The 20,132-nt window shown below is 40.6% G+C and overlaps 1 protein-coding gene across 1 annotated transcript; it reads left to right on the forward strand.

Moving 5' to 3' along the window:
* The first annotated feature begins 246 nt into the window (after nt 1-246).
* On the forward strand, nt 247-19,253 carry micall2b (mical-like 2b). Its single transcript, XM_069666657.1, has 16 exons — nt 247-551; nt 4,110-4,158; nt 7,114-7,255; nt 7,338-7,525; nt 7,832-7,959; nt 9,183-10,229; nt 10,322-10,515; nt 10,921-10,984; nt 11,531-11,667; nt 11,932-11,978; nt 12,933-13,056; nt 13,169-13,271; nt 14,941-15,014; nt 15,098-15,212; nt 15,459-15,505; nt 17,701-19,253. The coding sequence occupies exons 1-16, from the start codon at nt 409-411 to the stop codon at nt 17,775-17,777; spliced, it is 2,679 nt and encodes an 892-aa protein (XP_069522758.1). The 5' UTR covers nt 247-408; the 3' UTR covers nt 17,778-19,253.
* Nucleotides 19,254-20,132: the final 879 nt, after the last annotated feature.

Raw genomic sequence — 20,132 nt, forward strand, 5'->3', positions numbered from 1 at the left:
CATATCATATTCACCGTAACTTAGGCTAACATAACGTACAATTTGCAGATAACTTTATTGCTTTTGTTTAAAACTTTTCAGAAGAACACACACACACACACACACACACACACACACACACACACAAAACACACAGAAAGGGTTAAAGAAACACAAAGGCGGTCTGAACTCCACCCATGACGCGTCACTATCGACCTTTCACAGGTGTCACACCAACTCTCCTTCCACTTTCTCAGCTGAGAAACGGTGATTCCCACGCGCACACTCGGTCCTGCAGTCTGTCATTTCCTGGATCCACCGTGTCCAGGCTGCTGTGGAAACTTTCACCAGAGTGTTGTTGGAGGGAGGGGGAGCTACCGGAGCCTCCTGCAGCCTCACACACGGATCAGTCCGGCTCCGAGCTCCGGGATGGCGGCCATAAAGGCGCTGCAGCAGTGGTGCCGGGTCCAGTGTGACGGGTACCGGGATGTGGCCATCACCAACATGACCACGTCGTTCAGGGACGGCCTGGCTTTCTGCGCCCTCATCCACAAACACAGACCCGACCTCATGTGAGTACTGAAACCAGAAGACTGAACAACAGGCAGAAGTTGAGGGAAGTTCTGTGGCGTCCGAGTTTTAGTAAACACACCATAACCCGCATGTGCTAACTACACCCTTACAGAAACAGTTAAAGGAAGAAGGAGAATATAGATTTTATTTTCCAGCTTTATGGTAGGTTTCTGTAGCTCAGTTTCAGTTGTTCTCTTCTCTAATGAAGGGGAATAAACTTCAGCTTCATGGGGCTGGAGGAAAAACAGGAACAGGAGCTCAAATATGGACTCTCAAGGGGTCCTATATGCAACCAGACTGGCCCCAGCAGGTCCAATAACCACATTATAGTGATGCATATATTTGTGGCTGGATTTAACTTTCCTGTACATCTTACCTAACTCATGTGATTGGACATTTTACTCCTCCCTGTCAATCCTGTCACTCAGTAGGCCTATTAATACTGAGTGCAGATGTTTTGTCACTTTAATCTCCTGAAGACTTGAGTTAAGACTCAAAACTATTATAAATAAAGTAAAATAAAATAGTCAATAATTTGCTGTTTCCAGCTTCTTAATTGTAAGGACTTTGATTTTGAACTATTGGTTTGACTAAAGAACAATCTGAAGGTGCCACTTTGAGCTCTGGGAATGTGTAATGAGCATTTACACAACATTTTAAAGACAAACAACTGATCCTTTTATACAAAAAAAATAGGAAGCAGTTTTATTGATAAAGAAAATATTGCTAAATTGCAACTCTACCTCAAACCAACAGCATTCAGGTCCCAAGTTTTGACCTGGTATGATAAAAAAATAAAACAAAGAGAACAGCACCGTTATACTGATGTCTGTGGAAGCAAACAATGGTTAGAAAAAAATGATTTATTGTGAAATGTAATTGCTTCAGATTCATCATTGGAATCCACAGAATTTATAGCTTTGAAATACTGTCGTTATGAATTTATGTGGTCAGATTTGCTTCGTCACTCTTAGATTCCAGGATACCAAACAAGCAATCAGGCCTGAATGGAGCAATCATTATTTGTTTCCATTACAGCCAAACATCTTGCGCACTTATGTAACTGAAAGAACTTGTCTTGAGCAATGTCAAAAAAAAAACACTTAACAGCCTTGACTGGGAAATGCTCAACAGTCCCAGACCTGTAGATGACCTGTAGTTAACTGACAGACAGATTCAAACTTGACTTGTTCCTGCCACAAAACACAACTGCTCTTTGTTTGTATTCTTGATGGTAAATCAGCCATGTGAAAGCTTCATCGGGAGTAAAATCTCCTTTTCAGTTGTGACCTGGCCGAGAGAGCAACACAGATTATACAGGCAATGATTACTTTCACACAACCAAGTGCACCCAATATCCAGTTATTTTACATTACAAGGGTAAGGTCAATCATAAAAGCAGGCTCACGATTCTTAAGTACTACTTTCCCCTTTAAACAGACTTAAAGATACAATGTAGAATATTTCAGTTTTGTGCTCTTGAGCGCCACCCACTGCCGGTAATCTGTTCCTCGCTTTCGTTTGTAGACTTGTCTGACTTAATCTGAGCGTCCAGCGTTTCTTTTTCTTTGGATTTTCACTTATTGTTGAAGTTGTATCTGTAGTCATCCATCTTTTCTTTGTTTGTTCAGCCATAGTAGATTACTGTTTACTCGCATCACTTGCAGAGAGCGGAAAAGCAGCCGCTTAGCTCCGCCTACCCTCTCTGGCAGACCAACCACTGCTGGGTGATGGAAAACGCGTCACTAACTGGGCGCTGCTTGTGATTTTTTTCTGTGTATGTTGCCACAGACACCCAGTCCATTACAATACTATATACTGCAAATGCAAAGGCTTTCATCAGTGGGCCATAGGCTCAATCACCATTGTGTTACCTCATTCGGTGATAAAGTCTTAACAGACATTTATTTAAATGAAAAAGTTTGAGATTATTACTTTAAACTCACACTGTTATAAAATATAGAATAAGATGACATCTCATGATGCTTTTTGAGTTAGTTATTCTGTGTTTAGGGCTTTAAATGTGACGTTAACAAGGACAACTGTCAATCACAAGCTCCCAGATCCAACAGCAAAGTTATCAAAATGTTTGTTTTGTCTGGATATTTAATTAACTATAGTCTTAAGAAAGTGTTTGTCTTGATGAATTGCCTTGACATTAGTGGACGTTTTGACATATCAATCAATCCTAATGTTTTAGCTCTACGGAAGCCCTGAGCGGACATGCATCCGTACATTTTACTTCACTTTTACTTCATTTTCCCGAGATAACGAGTAATTTCCAGTTGCTTTCTTGGGATCTCGACTTATTTATATCGTTATCTCGAGATAACAGATGGTTTTACCGTGATAACGAAATAATTTCACTTCTTAACTTGTACCTCTTGAGTTGCAAAAGCACAAAACAAACATAGAAACAGGCTTACCTCATTAGTGTGGGCCATGGCAGCATGGCATGTCCTGGTCTGTAACATCACAGTGACCAGCCAGTTGTTTTGTTTTCTAGATCACTGTAAAATTTCCCGTTATCACGAGAAAACAAGCTTTGTTATCTCGAGATAATGAGATAAATGAATCTGTTATATTGGGGAAAAACAGCTTTGTGATTCTGAGATAAAATAAGTCGAGAGAAATTCACTCTTTATGACAGGAAAACCAGCGTTGTTATGTCAAGATAACAAGACGAGGTCTCTAGAAAACGACCAGAAATACCTAATTTTCACGGTAAAACAGAGTGAATAAAATGTATGGATGCATGTCCGCTTAGGGCTTCCGTACAGCTCTTTCCATCCCTGTTGCCTCGGTTACTTACTAATTTGGATCGACATGTTTGCACTTGGAGCTAGAAATCAAAGTTGCATTGGATGTCACACAGCTTCTCTCTGTGTTGGACATCTTTTTGAATCTGGGGATTTTATCAAACGTGTGCAGGTTGAAAATGAAAGGTTATTTCCTTTGCATCTTTCACAGGAATTTCCTGATTACTTCCAGGGAATTTCCACCAGCTTTAAAGTATTACCTGTCCAGTGTTGGGCCTTTGTTTAATTTTCTTATATTCCGAAGGCTTGACTCACTATCTCTATGTTGAACTTTGATCAGACTCAGGCCTGGTTTTGTTCCAGAGAGGCTGCTATGACAGAGAACACATTAGTTTCATTTTCAGAAGAGACACAGCTGCTCCACTCGTTTCCATTCCAGTTTTTACTTTCAGCTCGACCGGCGCGGCGGCACATTTCATGTTTACACGGGCTGAAGCTCTAAACGTTGGTTACAGGCTTCAGATTACTGAACATAAACGCATTCATGCCTGTGATGAATGCAGGCTTCTGTAAGTCTCAGCTATCTGACACACTGACTGATAACAAGAGACCCATGACACCACAGCGGTTTGCCCTGTGATGAACCGATCGGTCACACTGTCAGTGTCATGATGTATGTAGGAGTGAGGAGCAGTGCGTGACTAAGTAACACATGTTCTGTCCAGACTGCTTGTAAACAAATAACTTATGAAGCTGGGTCACATGTGTTTTCTAACTCATGTTTCTCCTCTTTTGCAGCAACTTTGATTCGCTGAAGAAGGAAAATGTCTACGATAACAACAAACTGGTAAGACGTGTTTGGATTCTGCCCCCCTCTGAACGTATGTTTCTCATATACACACACAGGGTTTCCATACAGTATAAGTTAACAGGGCTTTATATACGGCAGCATTGCTCCTGCCACATTGGTTGATTCTGCAACATTTCAACAGGTACCCGATGGATGGCCTTGAAACTTTTTACAGACATTCATGTTTCCCAGAGTGACTTAAAGGTTCCCTGTGTAGCTTTAGAGCTGTAGTATAAGTATAGCGCTGTGAGTCCCCATTTTGTTTATCTCTGGTAACAAAATAAAGCAGCCTGCCAATGTTGTCACACTATAAGGAAACACACTAATAGATGTTGCAATAAGACAAGTAAGGCAGGCAAGAGGACCAAGAAGACCACAAGCTAGTTATCAGGGATTAGCAGCTTTTGTGTTGCAGGAAATCAAATCCCCAAAGTTTCTTTTCCATAGAAGAAAAGTCACGCATGCAGAAGTGATAAATGTGGGCAGGAAGTGACTTTTTCCTCTCAGGAAATGTATTTCATTTAAAACTGTCAATGTCTACCTGCTGATGGCGTAAACAAACAAGAGTTATGTTGCATTCAGTGCAGCTTACCAAACATCGTGTGCATCTTTTGGATCTTGGGAACGGCTACAGGATGGATTGAAATTAGGTGCAGGCATTCATGGTCATTTTTTATGTAGTGTCGCCATTAGGTGAAAATATCAAATTGTCTAATGCTTTGGTTTTACACCATATGACTGCAAAAGCTTTAGCTGTCCTTTGTGTTTAGTGCCAATTAGCAAATGTTAGCATGTTAACACACGAGGACTGAACGATTGAAATAACTAAATTGCGAAAATGTTTTGCTTCTATTGCAATTACGATATGATTTGCGACATGACTTTGGTGTGGTTTTTGAAGGGATCGGAACCAAAAGAAGATATTTGATACTAATGTCTGTGCGTGATGTGTGGGCAAGAACATCTCAGCAGCACGATATTTAAATTAAAATGGTATTTCGACACATTTTACCTTTTAAAGTGGTAATCTCGAAGATCTTAGTTTCGTTCTCTTTGGTGACAAACTGTAACTGTGGGAGCACACTTCCAAGACATCCTGATAGTGCTGCATGTGTGACGTCCACCGTTTGCTCCGGTTGAAACTCTTGATTTGTTTCCATTACAACCAAACATCTTGCACACTTATGTAACTCCAAGAACTTCTGTCAAAAAAACCCCACTTAACAGCCTTGACTGGGAAATGCTCAACAGTCCCAGACCTGTAGATGACCTGTAGTTAACTGACTGATAGATTCAAACTTGACTTGTTCCTGCCACAAAACACAACTGCTCTTTGTTTGTATTCTTGATGGTATCAGCCATGTGAAAGCTTCATCGGGAGTAAAATCTCCTTTTCAGTTGTGACCTGGCCGAGAGAGCAACACAGATTATACAGGCTATGATTACTTTCACACAACCAAGTGCACCCAATACCTAGTTACAAGGGTGAGGTCAGTCATAAAAGCAGGCACACGATTATTAAGTACTTTTCTTCCCTTTTAAAGATACAACTTGAATATGTCAGTTTTGTGCTCTTGAGTGCCACCCACTGGCGATAATCAGTAATTATGGGAGCATACTTCCCAAGTTAACCAGACTTCTATGGCTGGCTCCCTTTGTCATGGTTCGAATTTGTTTCTTTTACTTTTAATTTTTGAAGTTGTATCTGTAGTCATCAATCTTTTCTTTGTTTGTTCACCCATAGATTACTGTTTACTCGGAAAAGCAGCCGCTTAGCTCCACGCATCATTGTGAGAATGTTAGCATGCTTAAAGCTTAACGTTAGCATTTAGCTCTAAGAACACAGTGTTAGCGAGATGCTAACATGGCTATTGACAAAATAAGCAACTGGAAGATGTGACCATTAAGAAACTCTTACTAAGACATTTGAAACAATTTCTCACATTTTATAGACATAATTATTTAATAAAGCAATCCAGCAATAATTGATTGATTAGTCAATAATGGAAGTAACTGCACATGCAGCCCTGACGTGTTCCTACATGTGTTCTGGTTCTGATGTTGCATCTGCTGCACTTGATGTTAGGTAACAGAGAATTTGTCTGTCTGTGTTCAAACACATCTGAGAGAAGAAGTCGTTGCCAAACACAGAGTGTTTCAATCTGGAAACTTCGACGTTGGCTAGTTTGTTGCATTCTTTACTTTCAGTTTCCCCCTTGAGCTTCATTATTGGACTCTGGGACAAAAACTTTTGCCTTTATAAGTGAAAAAAAAAAAGCTTGAATAAGCAGTGATTGAATGACACTATTCAGGAAACATGGAAACAGTTTAGTTATTCAAACAAGCGCAAACGGTCAGGGATTAAAGTGCATCAGGCCACAGCAAAGTAAACAGTGTTTTTATTGCTCTCTCGTTCATCTGATAACTGATTAAGTTATGCTTCTTGTGCTCGTCGGCCTGCCTCTGCTTGTTGTTGTTGTTCTGCTTCCATGGAATCACTGACTGAGAACCTGGTTTGGGAATTCCTGACTCACTTCGCACATAGGGTGTAGATTTAATCTTTAGTGGGAATTCGGGATTTCAACAGAGCAGATGAAAGAAGTGGACAAAAGAAAAACATGATTCTACATGTGTAGGAGGGGGAGTCTAAAAGCCAATGTCAGGAAATAGAAATTAATAGACAATAAAAATAATACCAAATCAATCAGCCTAAATCCTCCCTGAAATAGAAACCCCAATCCTTTTATTTTACAACAAAAGACCCTAAAGCTTGTGTGAAAACAGGGAAAACTTTCTGTGGGGCTCTTAAAGTCTCAGAACATGCATTTAAACACTAAAATCATGCAGCAAAGGTCTTTTAAGCTGTAGAAAGTCTTCCAAAGTTGGACATTTACAGCCCATTATTTGATATATTGGTCCATTTCCATCTTTTAAAGTGGATGTTATTTGCAGGCGTTCAAGGTCGCAGAGGATGAGTTAGGAATCCCAGCGCTGTTGGATGCAGAAGACATGGTGGCTCTCAGAGTTCCTGACCGCCTCAGTATCCTGACGTACGTCTCCCAGTACTACAACTACTTCCATGGTCGCTCCCCGAGTGAGTATCAGTGTCTCACTGTGTCTGTGTCTGCCTTTGTCCACTTCTCTTTGTCTAATGTGTCCATACGTCCGTTTACCAGTTGGTGGTCTGGGAGGTATCAAACGCCCCGCTGAGGCTCCCACAGGGGAACCGGCGGGAAAGAAGAACCAGGCCGTGAGCTCAAAGGTGTTTCCCTCTTCAAAACCTGCCAGGGAGAACAGCCCTCCACCGTCGTCCAACATCACAAGGCCCGCTCCTTCCCCGAAACAAACCAGACATGCCAAACAGGTAAAATTTACTGCCTTAATAATTTACACAAGAATGCCAGAGTTATGAATCTAACTTTAAGCTGCCCTGAAAGTGTGATAAAGGCTTGATTTTGGTATTATTTCACTCACAAGACATGTGGAAATCAAGCTAAACAGATTAAAAATGACCCAATACCTCAAAAACAGCTGTTGTTGTGTCTGCACCAAACTGCTTTTACAAAACAAACAAAAACCCCTCATTACCTCAGATTTGTTACAGCAAGTTTAGTCATAGAATGAAGGCGTCATCTCCACTTCCTGAAACCTCTCTCCTCTTTTCTTCTAGGACGTTCCGGTTGAGAAACCCCATAAGACGGGCACCCTGAGTAACAAATGTGTGTCCTGTAACAAACATGTTCATCTGGTGCAGCGACATCTGGTGGAAGGGAAGCTCTACCACAGGCACTGTGCAAAGTAAGGAGCCATATACATAACAGTTAATCATAGCTGATCCTTATTTTCTATGTCGTCTAAGTGTGCTCTGTGTGCTATTATAGATTTGTATAGTTTTTAATTAACGCCAGTTAATGAACTGATGAATCAGAAAATGATTTATGAATGGATTAATTTAATTTGCATTTAAATGATGCTTAAAAGTGCTCTCCACCAGTTTAGCATTGCACTCATGTTTTTGGACTTTAAAAGAACATTTAAAGGAAAACAGGGTTAAGATTGATCAACGAGAAGCAGACTCACTCCTCTTCCTTGTCATAACCTAGTGCCTACATTACCCATGATTCAACTAGCCCACACACAGTTTGATTGTAGATTTTTTGTTATGCTAGTAGCGGCTATTGTCAAGTTGCTACTCTTAAGAGGAGCTGAGTATTGGGCTAAAGAGGTCTTTTAAACTCTGCACCCCCAGATTTTTAAACTTAGATAGTATGATAATATAGGCACTTCATTGATCAGCCAATAAAGTTTTGGGGATTTAATGTCAGCATTAGCCTCGAGGGAAGTTCTGCGATTGGGGAAATCTAATATCCTGCATCCCTAGTTTATACCTCTTCATACAACCCTGGCATTAGCATTCCCTGAAGGTGACAGCACACTGCCCAGACGATGCCCGACTCACCTCAACATTCTGAAGTTCGCAGTTGCTGGTTGCAGTCTTTAGAACGTTCCGGAAACCAACTGCCAGCTCCACGCTGCCCAGACATTAGCTGACAGGACAGACTTTTGTATCTACTTTATAAAACCTAAACTAACGCGAGTGCTGAACTGACAGATAGTCTGATGCCGACTGGACATCTCAAACTCGAACAACTTCATCTGACAAACACAGACTGTCGGCACGAACTGACCCGACAGCTGGTGTTGGTTGGAGGTGGTCGGTGTTTGTCTGTGCTGTGTGCAACCACCCAGACCTCTTATCAGACTTAGATATAAAAAAAATAGTGAAATTCCCCAAATCAACTGTGGAAATGAAAGTATTACACACAGTTCCTGTGCATCAGGCAGAATTCATGAAACTGTAGTTCTGTTAAAGGGGTTTATTCAAGCTAAAGAGCTCCAACAGAAGCTCTGATTGGTCAGCTTTTGAGCTCAGACCCCCCCATCAAAACTGGACATGGATTGCAGTTTTGCAGGAAGAATTCTGTAACTCTAATACTGTCGTTTTCTTTCTGTTCTTTTAGGGCACTGTCGCCTATAAACACTTTGACTGCTTTCAGAGATTTACCCACAAACACTGCTGTTTCCAAGTTCAGTCCTCTTCCAGACTCCTCTAAAAACAGCACACCTGCACCTCTCAAAGATTTACCCACAAACACTGCTGTATCGAAATTCTCTCCTCTACCCGAGTCCACAAAAAACAGCACTACTGCGCCTCTCAGAAATGCACCCACAAACACAACGGTATCGAAATTCTCTCCTCTACCCGAGTCCACAAAAAACAGCACAACTGCGCCTCTCAGAAATGTATCCGCATACACTACTGTTTCTAAATTCACTCCTCCAGACTCCACTAAAACCAATACAAGCTCACCCCTCAAAGACTTGCCTGCAAACACTGCTGTTTCCAAATCATCTCCTCAACCAGAGTCCACTAAAACAAACACTCACACACCCTCCAGACTGTCATGGCTGTCGGAGAAACCCAGCACCCCTCCCAGCTTTTCCAGCACTTTTTCTACGTCTTCTTCTTCCAAAACTTCTTCAAGTGTCTCTCCTGCTGCTAAAGAGAGTCAGACATCTGTAGTAATCTCCAAACCCACACCTACACGGACTACATCTGAATCTACTTCCACCACGACCACTTCCATCAACACCCGGCCCACTCCTGCTCCTCGTACCTCAACCACAGCAACAAAAACACTGCAGTCCAAATTCAAGTTCTTCCAGTCGGATAACACTACCAACGAAGAAGAGAAAAAGACTACAACCGCCACCATTGACATAAAAAAAGCTCCGAATGTAAGCGGTAAGGTCCAGGAGGCCACTGTTAATCAGGCTGTGACTGTGGTTGTGACTGTTGGTGGTACGGGCAAGAAAGAAGCGAACGTGAGCTTGAACACAGGTGGAGAGAAAGCGTCAGCAGGTGCAGGTGGCAATTCAGGAAATGTGAGTGAGAGCAGTAAGACGAAAGCGTCAGCAGCGGCCTTCATCTCCAAGAAACTGACTGAGGAGAACAACAACAACAGCAAGCCAGCGTGGACTACTGTAGCGCTGAAGAAAACTGACAAGTAAGTTACCACAAACACAGCTAAACTATGAGATCTTGCTCTAGCCTGACCTCTACTGGTGAATCATTTTATAACACTTCACCTCTCACTAGACCGTCTCAAGTGGAGACCCCAAACAAGGAGACAGAGAAAGTGAGAGGGAGGGTGAGGCTGAGAGCAGATCCGTCAATCCTCGCTGACCTGCAGACTCCGGACCCTCCGAACTCTGCTCCGACCCCGGCCAACAGGAGCGGACTCAGAGCCAGAACTCCAGACAGAGGCAGCAGCGTTTCACCAAACAGATCAGGTTAACACTTTTATTACTATTCGTTAAGTAGTTTAGCCCGGCATGTTTGTGTGGATATATGTTTAAATATTTGGTAATGTTAGCAAGGAGGTCTATTTTTTCCTCGACAAACGCTGTGGGAAACTCCTTGATTAGTTTGTGTTCTAATGTAAGGAAGGAAGAACGTGCTGGAAGAATGTGTTGAGAGAATATTAATTAAGCTAGGCCATAACGCTTAAAATGTTATAGGTATTATAAGAGGTAAAATGTAGAAAAATCACATATAGAGTGATGCAGCAATGGGCTGTAAATGGGCTGCACCTATAGAACGCTTTTCTAGTCTTTTTTAGACCACTCATTGGCGCAATAATTGAATTAAACCTGAAAGAAAAAAGCACTAAATTTTCTTGGCTTTAATCTTAACAGCATCAGAAAATCAGTCGCCTGCAGACTGGAGGTCAAAGCTGAAACCCATCTCCAAAGACATCAAGTAAGACTTTTTTATTTTGCTTTAACTTGTTCTGTTTTGTCACCATATTTCTGGTTAATTTCTGGCTCAGGTCCTTGTTTCCTACTTCCAGCAGGGATTATCTGTACGTTGGCGTGCTAACAGCAAATCAACATCTTCAAGCGTTAACTGTTAGGCTCGTTTCTCTCTCTATGTCCTGTCCATCCATCCATCCTTTGATTCAGTCTTCCATCCATCTATCCAACCACTCCTCCCACAGGAAGCCTGTACCTGCTGCTCCTCCAAATGTCTCGCCCATCATTTGTAGTCGGAGCTTTCAGTCTCTTCCCTTCCGCCACATGCATGTGATCTCCAAATGGTGTCAAGACTGAGTAGAGTCCTCCGCGGTGCAACATATGCTCAGTGCTCACAGCTCCTTCCCCCAGATGACCTTTCCTCCCACTCTCATGAATCAAACCTAAGGACTGCAGCAAGACAGGAAAGGGACGACCTGTATGAGCTGAAAAAAATGACATTAATTAAATTACATCTCTCTGTTTCTCTTTCTCTTCCTCCATCCGTCCACAGAGCGGCTGATCCTTCACAGTCCTCCCCGAAACCGTGGGCCAATGGAGCTGGAAAGACTTCAGAGCCTTCAGTCAGGCCTTCACCCTCTCCTAATGTCCCCACCCCGAGCATCTCTGTCACTCCACCTGCACCAAAGGGTAACATGATCACCTGTTGTAATTTTGTTCTAATTAAATCATTTGGACAAAAACTACCTGCACACTGCAATCTTGTGCCCAAATCTTATTCTATTCAACATGGGTATGAAAACGTTTGTACTATATATATTCTTTCTAAAGATTTCATAAATATGATTGAGAACTAACTCTTAGTGTTTTCTTCCTGTTCTGTCTTTGCTCTTAATTCATATTTGTGTTATGTATTTATCTAATATATCCAATATTTATCTCTATGTTTTCCAGGCTTCCTGAATGGTCAGAGAGATCAGTCGGAGTCAAAGATTGTCAAGGTGATGAACCTTTTGTGGAAAATTATCTTTAACTTATATTACCGATATAACATTTGTATTTTTATTTTATTTTTTTGTTCAGTCAAAATAGTATGTATAAATATGTTCAGTCATATTAATGACACCTTGAGCTGTGAGTATTAATCCTCTCTATACGGTGCTACAAACTGCTGAAGCTTCACTGTTTACTCTCTTGTAACATTCTAGCTGTCAAGCTAATGCTAACAGGTTAGCTAGCTAACACTGATTGGAGCTGATAAAATGTCTTCTAAACCCCAAATAATACAAATTAAGAAGCTTAATTAGCCAGTAAAATATATTTAGTGATGTAAAATGAACGTTTTATTTATTAAGTCAACTTATTTGTGAAGATTCAAAGATTGTAAACTCAGTCCACCTTAAAAGTAACATTAGCTTTAGCTTGTTTGTCAAGAAGATAACCTTGAAGCCTTTGAATGTTAATGTAATATATACTGTACTGCACACTGCTGTAACTTCAGTTTATGAACAGTAGTAAAAGCATTTTAGCTGTCAAGCTAATGCTAAGAAAGAATGCTAGCTAACTCCTCTTAGAAGTGATTAATGTGCCAAAGACAAAAACTAATGTGCACATTATTTAAGCTAGCTTGAGAAAGAGAGAGTGGTAAATGTGTTAGATTTAATTTATTTAATTTAGCCTACTATTCAGGGGTAACAGAAAAATGTTTTAACCAACAGATGGGAGGGAAGGCAAACCTTTACACTCCACTTAATAGGCTATATAATAAAGGAAGTGTTATTTATTAATGTAGTCAATTGTGTGTTTTACTTCTCTGATAATCTTCGTGAGGCTCCAAACTAAGATGTAAGGATTGAATAAAGGATCACTTTGTTAGATTCATCTTGATCTATGTTTTGGTTCCCATCGCCCATTTAAGTTTTGTCTTTCCCTATATTTGTTTGTGATATCTGTAGACTAAGCCAGACTATATTCAGAAGGAGGACATCATAAAGGAGCTGCAGTTCATTGAAGATAACTTGAACGAGTTGGAGAAGAGGGGAGTCGAGCTGGAAGTGAAGCTTCGCAGCAGTGAAGAAGGTGAGATAAACGCACACGTACTGTATGAGCCTCCTCTTCAACAAAAAGAGGCAGATTGACGGGAAGTAGAGTACATGGGATTAACCGTGTGTGGATTAACTGTGTGTGTCAGAGGGTGAAGATGACTCTCTCATGGATGAACTCATGGTCGAGTGGTTCAACTTGATCAGGAACAAGCAGGTGGCCATGCGTCGGGAGTCTGAACTGGTCTACATGTGAGTACACACACAGACACACACACATGCACAGAAACACAGTCAGAAAAGGGCCATGCCACTATTTAACGATTAGTGAAACAGACTTGTGGCCAGAAGGTTGACAGTTTGAATTCCCAGTGTCCTCCCTCCTCCGTGCCACAGCAGGACGTCCTGGAAAGAAGACAGCTCAAACCCCTGCTGGCTGCAGTGGACTGAGAGTGTGAAGCAGGATGCTGCTTAACAGCACACATGCACTGCAATTATTCCTTTGATATGTCGGTGTCAAACCTTTACTGCTACCAAGGAGCAATTTCTGCACATTAAAACTCCTGTAATTAATACTTTTATTTTAACTGGATCAAATGACCATTTGTGATGTTAAAGGGGTCAATCGTGGTGACAAATCCAGAGAGAATGATCAGCCACCTCATATCCCAGTGTTTGAGCACATCGATTTGGTTAAATGTCTTGCATCTTTTTAAAACAATTCTGAGGCATTTTTAACCAACCACCACCATTACAATGGTGGAAAAACACTAGCATCAAAGTTTGTTGTTGTCCTTGGATATTATAGTTTGGAATAACAACTCTGCATCCCTAAAATATTTAATGTTGTTGCTTTCAGCTAAAATCTGTTTTGACAGTTAAGCAATAGCCTATGACACGCTAGGTTGTGATGGCTGTGATTGGTCGAAGATAAACAGCAGTGCTAATATTCAGTACATCCCAACCTCGAGTGTGATGTTGCTTTTATACAACAGTAACACAAGCGGCAAATAGTATTAAACAGTAATAATCAACAACAGATAATATTTTTTTCACTCCACCAACTCAACAAGTTCCACAACTTAACTGAAACTGGACTGTTGCCAAGCAACACAAACATTCTCCTGCACTCTGTGTCTACAAGTTACGACGGAATATCTACTTTGTATGATGTACATTTATCTGTTTGTTTTATTTTGTCATCAACCAGTGACATACGAGTCTGCTGTGTGATTCAGAGGTACCAGCTTGATCATTGTAAACATACACGGTCTGCTGTAATGTTAATAAACAGTACTCAGAACACCTGGCTGAGGTGGACTGATACACAGAGTGAAAAGTCCCATTGATGTTGTTCTCTCTCTAGGACTCATGGAATGCCCCTTGTCCGCTCAGATTACTTGGTCAGAACTAACTGTTGTATATTATTAAACGGCTGTGTTAAATACTTAATTCTGACGCTGAACGCTGGTATCAACCAGCATTTTGAGGTCTGCTATTTCTCGATAACAGACCGTTGTTATGAAGAACAGACTGTTGCTAGGGATGCGGTTCTAATCACACAATCCAGAGGACAAACTGTAATCATATGAGTCGGCTGAAAGAAGTCAAATTTGACATCAGTGTGTTTACAGAGGGAAAAAAAGGAAAGAGACAAAACAGAGGAAATAAAGCAATAATGGTGATATGATGTAAAAGACCCTCTCACCGGGGTCCTGCTCATCCTGTCGGGGTTCTATTCCGCGATAACAACCTGCTCACTATACATTCGGGGTATAGCCCATGTGAATAGATCTGTGTTGGGCCAAGGAGTTAAGGGAAAACAAAATTTGTCAAACAACCAGCCTTAAGATAAAGAATTCTGGCCAATAGTTATACAATAAACTTAAAAATTATGTTTCTATGTTGTTGTTATATGTAGTGGAAGGACCCAGGACCTGGAGGAACAGCAGCCCAGTGTTGAGCAGGAGCTCAGGAGACTGATGGAGAAACCAGGTCAGGAGTTTGAGTGTTACACAATCAACACAACATGAAACAGTTGAAACATCTGAGACTAAAATGTGTTTGTGTTTGAGCAGAAGATCTGAAAACACACGTGGACCGTAAGAGAGAAGCGGAGCTGATGGCCAAACTGATGGAGATCGTCAATGACAGGAATGCAATCGTAGACGGGCTGGATGAGGACCGAATCAGGTGAGCCTAACTTAGACTTGTGGTCTACATAATATTACACATTTTAAACACATTATAAGAAGAAGTAACATGTGCATATTGTGTGTGAGTTAAGGCATTTTGGGGGTTTACATGCCTAGTTTTAGGACAATGAGCGCTAACCATAGCTAGGGGGACATGTCCTGCCTCATGAATCATACAATGTGTTCATACAGGTATGAACCGCTGTTAATTTGTGTTTTCTCCATTCTTGGTTCATTTTCTCAGGGAGGAAGAGGAGGACGAGGAGCTCGACAAGATGATGAGGAATTTCAGTGAGTGTCTCCACCACCTCCACAGGCCGCCTGACCCCCCTCCGCTCTGTTCATTAGTTATCACAACCTCGGTGTCACTGCAACTTAGTCGGCTTATAAATGAGCCAATTGAGGATTTCCATCATGGACGCCTCTAATTGAAGTAGATAGAATTCTCATTGTGGTTTATGGAAGTGTGAGTGTGCTGCTTTTTTAAGGGTGCTACCGGGCGATGTTTTTATTTCATTTGATCTAATGACTGCTAATGGAAAAAGCATCAAACAAAATGCCCCCCCTCTTTTTTGTCAGTGGTTTTCCTATTAGTCAAATGGATAATGCAGCTGGTTAATTTGACCCTCTGATAGAGTAGAGTTAAAGCCAGCTTCATTTGCAATTCATGACCGGGAAAGCAGGCCTGAAATTGAGGAGATTTATTGAACTTAGTGAAAGGTCGTTATGCTACAGCGAGGGAACGCAGGCCGAGGGCTAAAGACTAGCCATTTCAATTTAATGTATTCATAAAGTTAATGCCAAAGTTTCACAGTTCATTACAACTCTGAGTTCAGCCGTGTGTTAGTTTACACTCACAGTTAATCACATCACATAGATGCTACTTTATACAACTCTTACAAGACATACCTCTTTTTTTTATTGGCTGGCCGGTGTTTGTTATAATCTGATAACAGAACACCTCAATCAAAGCTCCTGCAATCAGCACATTAACTGACTAAACCAGTCCACCAAGTTCATTTAACATGGTAACAGTGCTTCTAATTTGTGAACTCCCACCTCACTTATGAGTAAAACTGACTAGAAACGAAACTCAACTTTTGGACAAAACTTTTTTTATTGCTTAGGAGGGATGGCCGTAGCAATAATACATACAGATGTGTGCTGATATTAATAATAACAAATGTAAGAGAAAACAATATTGTAGCTTTTTATATTAGTAAATGTTGCCATGTTATTGCGGACTTAACTTTACTGTCTAGCTCTCCTTGAGTGAGGTTTTCAACCATATTTAAAGCTGCATTTATCAGTTTTTATGGACTGAAAAGGTCAATATGGTTAGCATGTTAGCACACTACCTGCATACCTGTTTTGCCAGTCATCTAGGAGACAGGAGGCAACTTTAGCATGTAATTTAAAGTTGTGTTTGCAGCCGTCTCACAAGTGAAAGTCCAATATTCACAAACTGTAACACATGGATTGTTTCCATCAACTTCTGAGGAGTATATCTGAATCTTCAGCTGCTTCCTGCTCCAGTATTTTGATGCTTAATTTATCTATCTGCTGTTTGGTGCTGGGCGGGAAGCATGGAGTGGAATATATCAGAAGTGGATTTAACAATCGTCTGGTGCTGCTGAGAACAGGAAGTTTTTAAGAGTGCTGACAGTGAATTAAAATAATATAGATGGGGCTGTAGAGCCAAAACAACCAGCTGAAAGATCCTAAAACTTTCTGGAGAGCTGAGGGGAACTGTAGAGTTTCATGATCATTCTCTGTAAGTTTGTCAGTATGAGTGACAGGATTAGATCCATTATGATATATCAATATTGAGTTATGTAGCTTTAAACCCAATGATTTTCATTTAAGCTTATATATACAACAAAAATAGATAAAAGTGGAGCGTACATGCTAGCACTAACTATGCTAGCTGGAAGGAAAGAAGGTTTCTGCGACATTACAACTCTTGGGGCAGGATATTTTCCCGGACCCCTGATTGAAACGCTGCTCGCTTTCACACGTTAATGGAAGATGAATAAATAACACCAATGCTTTGCTAATAATGCTAGAATGGCATTATTCCTAGCTTTCAGATTATGGCTCATTTTTAAGTAGCTAGTTGCTAAAAAGGTTGCAACATCTGAGGAGTCATCTCAGTGACTGAAACATCCAAGTTGCATCAGTTAGACATGGATAACCATGAAACCTCTGCAGGGCTTATTATGATCTCATTTTGAACAAAGTGCAGTTAGATAAGTGCACCTGCACCCACACCTGCTTATGTACAGCATCATCAACACAGACAATACAAAGCTTTTAGTGCTGTTTGAGCTGCAAAGACCACTTTTAAAACATGATCGTACCATTTTCGCTCATTAGGAAATGTAAACACTTTTTATTTTTATTGTTTTTATTGATTGAAATGTCACAAAATGACTATTGCCGATCTCACCTGTCTTGTTTACCTCCTGCTTCTCTCTCTCTCTCAGGCTTCAAGAAAGACAAACCAAAGAAGAAGTCTCCGATGTCCAAACTGTTCGGCTGGGGGAACAAGAAGGAGGGATGATGCTCTTCAAAACACAGCGCTGCCTCTTTGCTTTGATGTTTTCCCGCTGCTCTTGTTGTAGTCTTAATGTCAGCGTCCTCAGCCTGTGATTCACGGGATAACATGACTGTCCGTGTGTGTGTGTGTGTGTGCGTGTCTGTGTCATTTTAAGCTCTTGTAGAAGAATGCCCTTCCCTCTGTCGACTACATCAATCAAGATCTGACATTCCTCCTGCCTGCCAGTGCTACACACACACACACACACACACACACACACACACACACACACACACACACACACACACACACACACACACACACACACACACAGAAAGATGATGCTGAGGGGTTAATGACTCACCAGCCGTGATGTGATTGGGTTCAGTGCTCCAGTTGTTAGTTTTAATACCCTCCTAGTCTTAATCTGTCTACTTAACGCTGTCAAACACACACACTCACACACACGCTTTCTCTCTCTCTCTCTCTCCACATACACACTCCAGATGCTAATAGGAGTTAAAGCACAGAGGTCGGACAGCTGTTTCGTGCTCTCTGGTCATGTTTTAGTCCACGCTACAAGGCTCTAATGCCTCTGACTAACTTCAGTGTCTCTGTCTGACCCTTATGTTGTAGATTACATGTTGAACTGCGTTTCTCTTTTAACCTAAAGGCATCTCTCTGTGTACTTTTCTGTCAAATAGACGGACTAATCTTCCTCAGACAAGAACAAGTTTATAAGGTGACAATGTCTTTTCTTTATATGAAAACGTCTTCTGCACCAGAGGTTTCCAATTTGGGGTTAAATATTCCTCAGAGGGTTCACAGGAAAGACAAGGGCAGAGAGTATATTTAATTGACACAAAATTATGCAGTTTTATAAGAATTTCTTTTAATCTTGGGCCTCAAAAAGGAGTGAAAAGTAGACATGGCTTCATGGTTTACACTAGTTCCCTCTTGACTTTCAGTATATTTAGGTCACTCAGTGACCTTCCTTCTCTTCATCGTATACAAATTCATATTTTTTAAACAAACAGTATAATACATTCATGATTTTTTTCTGTATTTGATGCGCTCACATGTCATGTTTTATTTGCTTTTTCTGTTTTACTTTCAAACCGAACATCAGTTGTCTACAGACGAGAGAAAAACTACATCATGTGATGGGACTTTACTGAAAGCATGAGTGGACTGAATGTTTGTGAGTCTTGGAAAGAACCGAACTGGTCCATATTGGATCTGAATTTGTACATGTTTTAAATGTTTCTTAGCTGAATTAACAGTTTTGTTTGTGTGCGTCGCGATTAAGTTGTTGGAGAGGCACTGAAGCAAACCTTAAATCTCTGTGTGGCAGGGATAACACAAAAATGTATATATGTTAATTCCCGTATATCTCATCTGATTTTTTGTGTGTGTATAAAGTCGTATTATTAATGAAGAAACTGCTCTGGATTTTAACTAATTTTCTTTAATATAATGCCTTATGTTTAATAAAAATATGCCAACAAAATAGTTGATCATGTTGCTTTATATACAGTGATACTTACTCCTAGAAGTACACATTTTACAATGAATGTAATTAATGCTGAACCACCAGCTTAATGTAATTACCAGGTAGTAGCTCTTGTTTTAGTCGTTTTATGGAAATGTTTTCATCCTATTTAGCCCAAGCTGGATTTTACTTTTTAACAGCTGGACTTCTGCAGCGACGGTGCATTTCCTCTGTACGGACACTAGGAGGCAGCAGGAGACTTTCCATGTCGCTGCAGCTCCCAGCTCAGCTTCTTCGGTCTGCTGAGCTGATAAATACCCTAAAGGTTAAACCCAGACATAGAAGGAAAGACACGTAAGCTTCAGATTACTTTTTTAGATGACTGCAAGAAGGGTAAGAAAGCAACTATTACATAATAATAATAAACAGAAATAAAAACAGAAATAAAACCCCATATCAGATTAATGTTAACTGTCAGACACTACAAACAAATCAAACTCTTCATAATCAGAATGAGGAGACAGTAGACCCAACAAGGCTGTTCGTCGTCTATTTTATTATATGCAGATCTGCAAGCATGGCCCCTATGGTGGTGCTTAGCTGCATTATCATAATCTCAGCTATGCATTAATTGTATACTTCTAAGAAAAAGCTTAATTAACACATTATCATAATGTACATATAGACACATATGAAGTGTTTAGACTGAATCAACATCATCATAATGGTTGCTTGTTATCAGTTATTACAACAACAAAAGCATTAATAAAGAAGACTTTCATTACTAGTTTTAGACACTGGTGTCACAATGACGCCAATATACTGTAATTGCTGAGTGGGATCTTGTCCAAAATTAAATGTGTTCTTTTTTGGACCATGCTTCGTCT

The sequence above is a fragment of the Semicossyphus pulcher genome, unplaced genomic scaffold, assembly GCF_022749685.1.
Source record: "Semicossyphus pulcher isolate SPU_LCO1_2020_fin unplaced genomic scaffold, fSemPul1.0.p SCAF_17, whole genome shotgun sequence".
In the NCBI taxonomy this organism is placed as follows: Eukaryota; Metazoa; Chordata; class Actinopteri; order Labriformes; family Labridae; genus Semicossyphus; species Semicossyphus pulcher.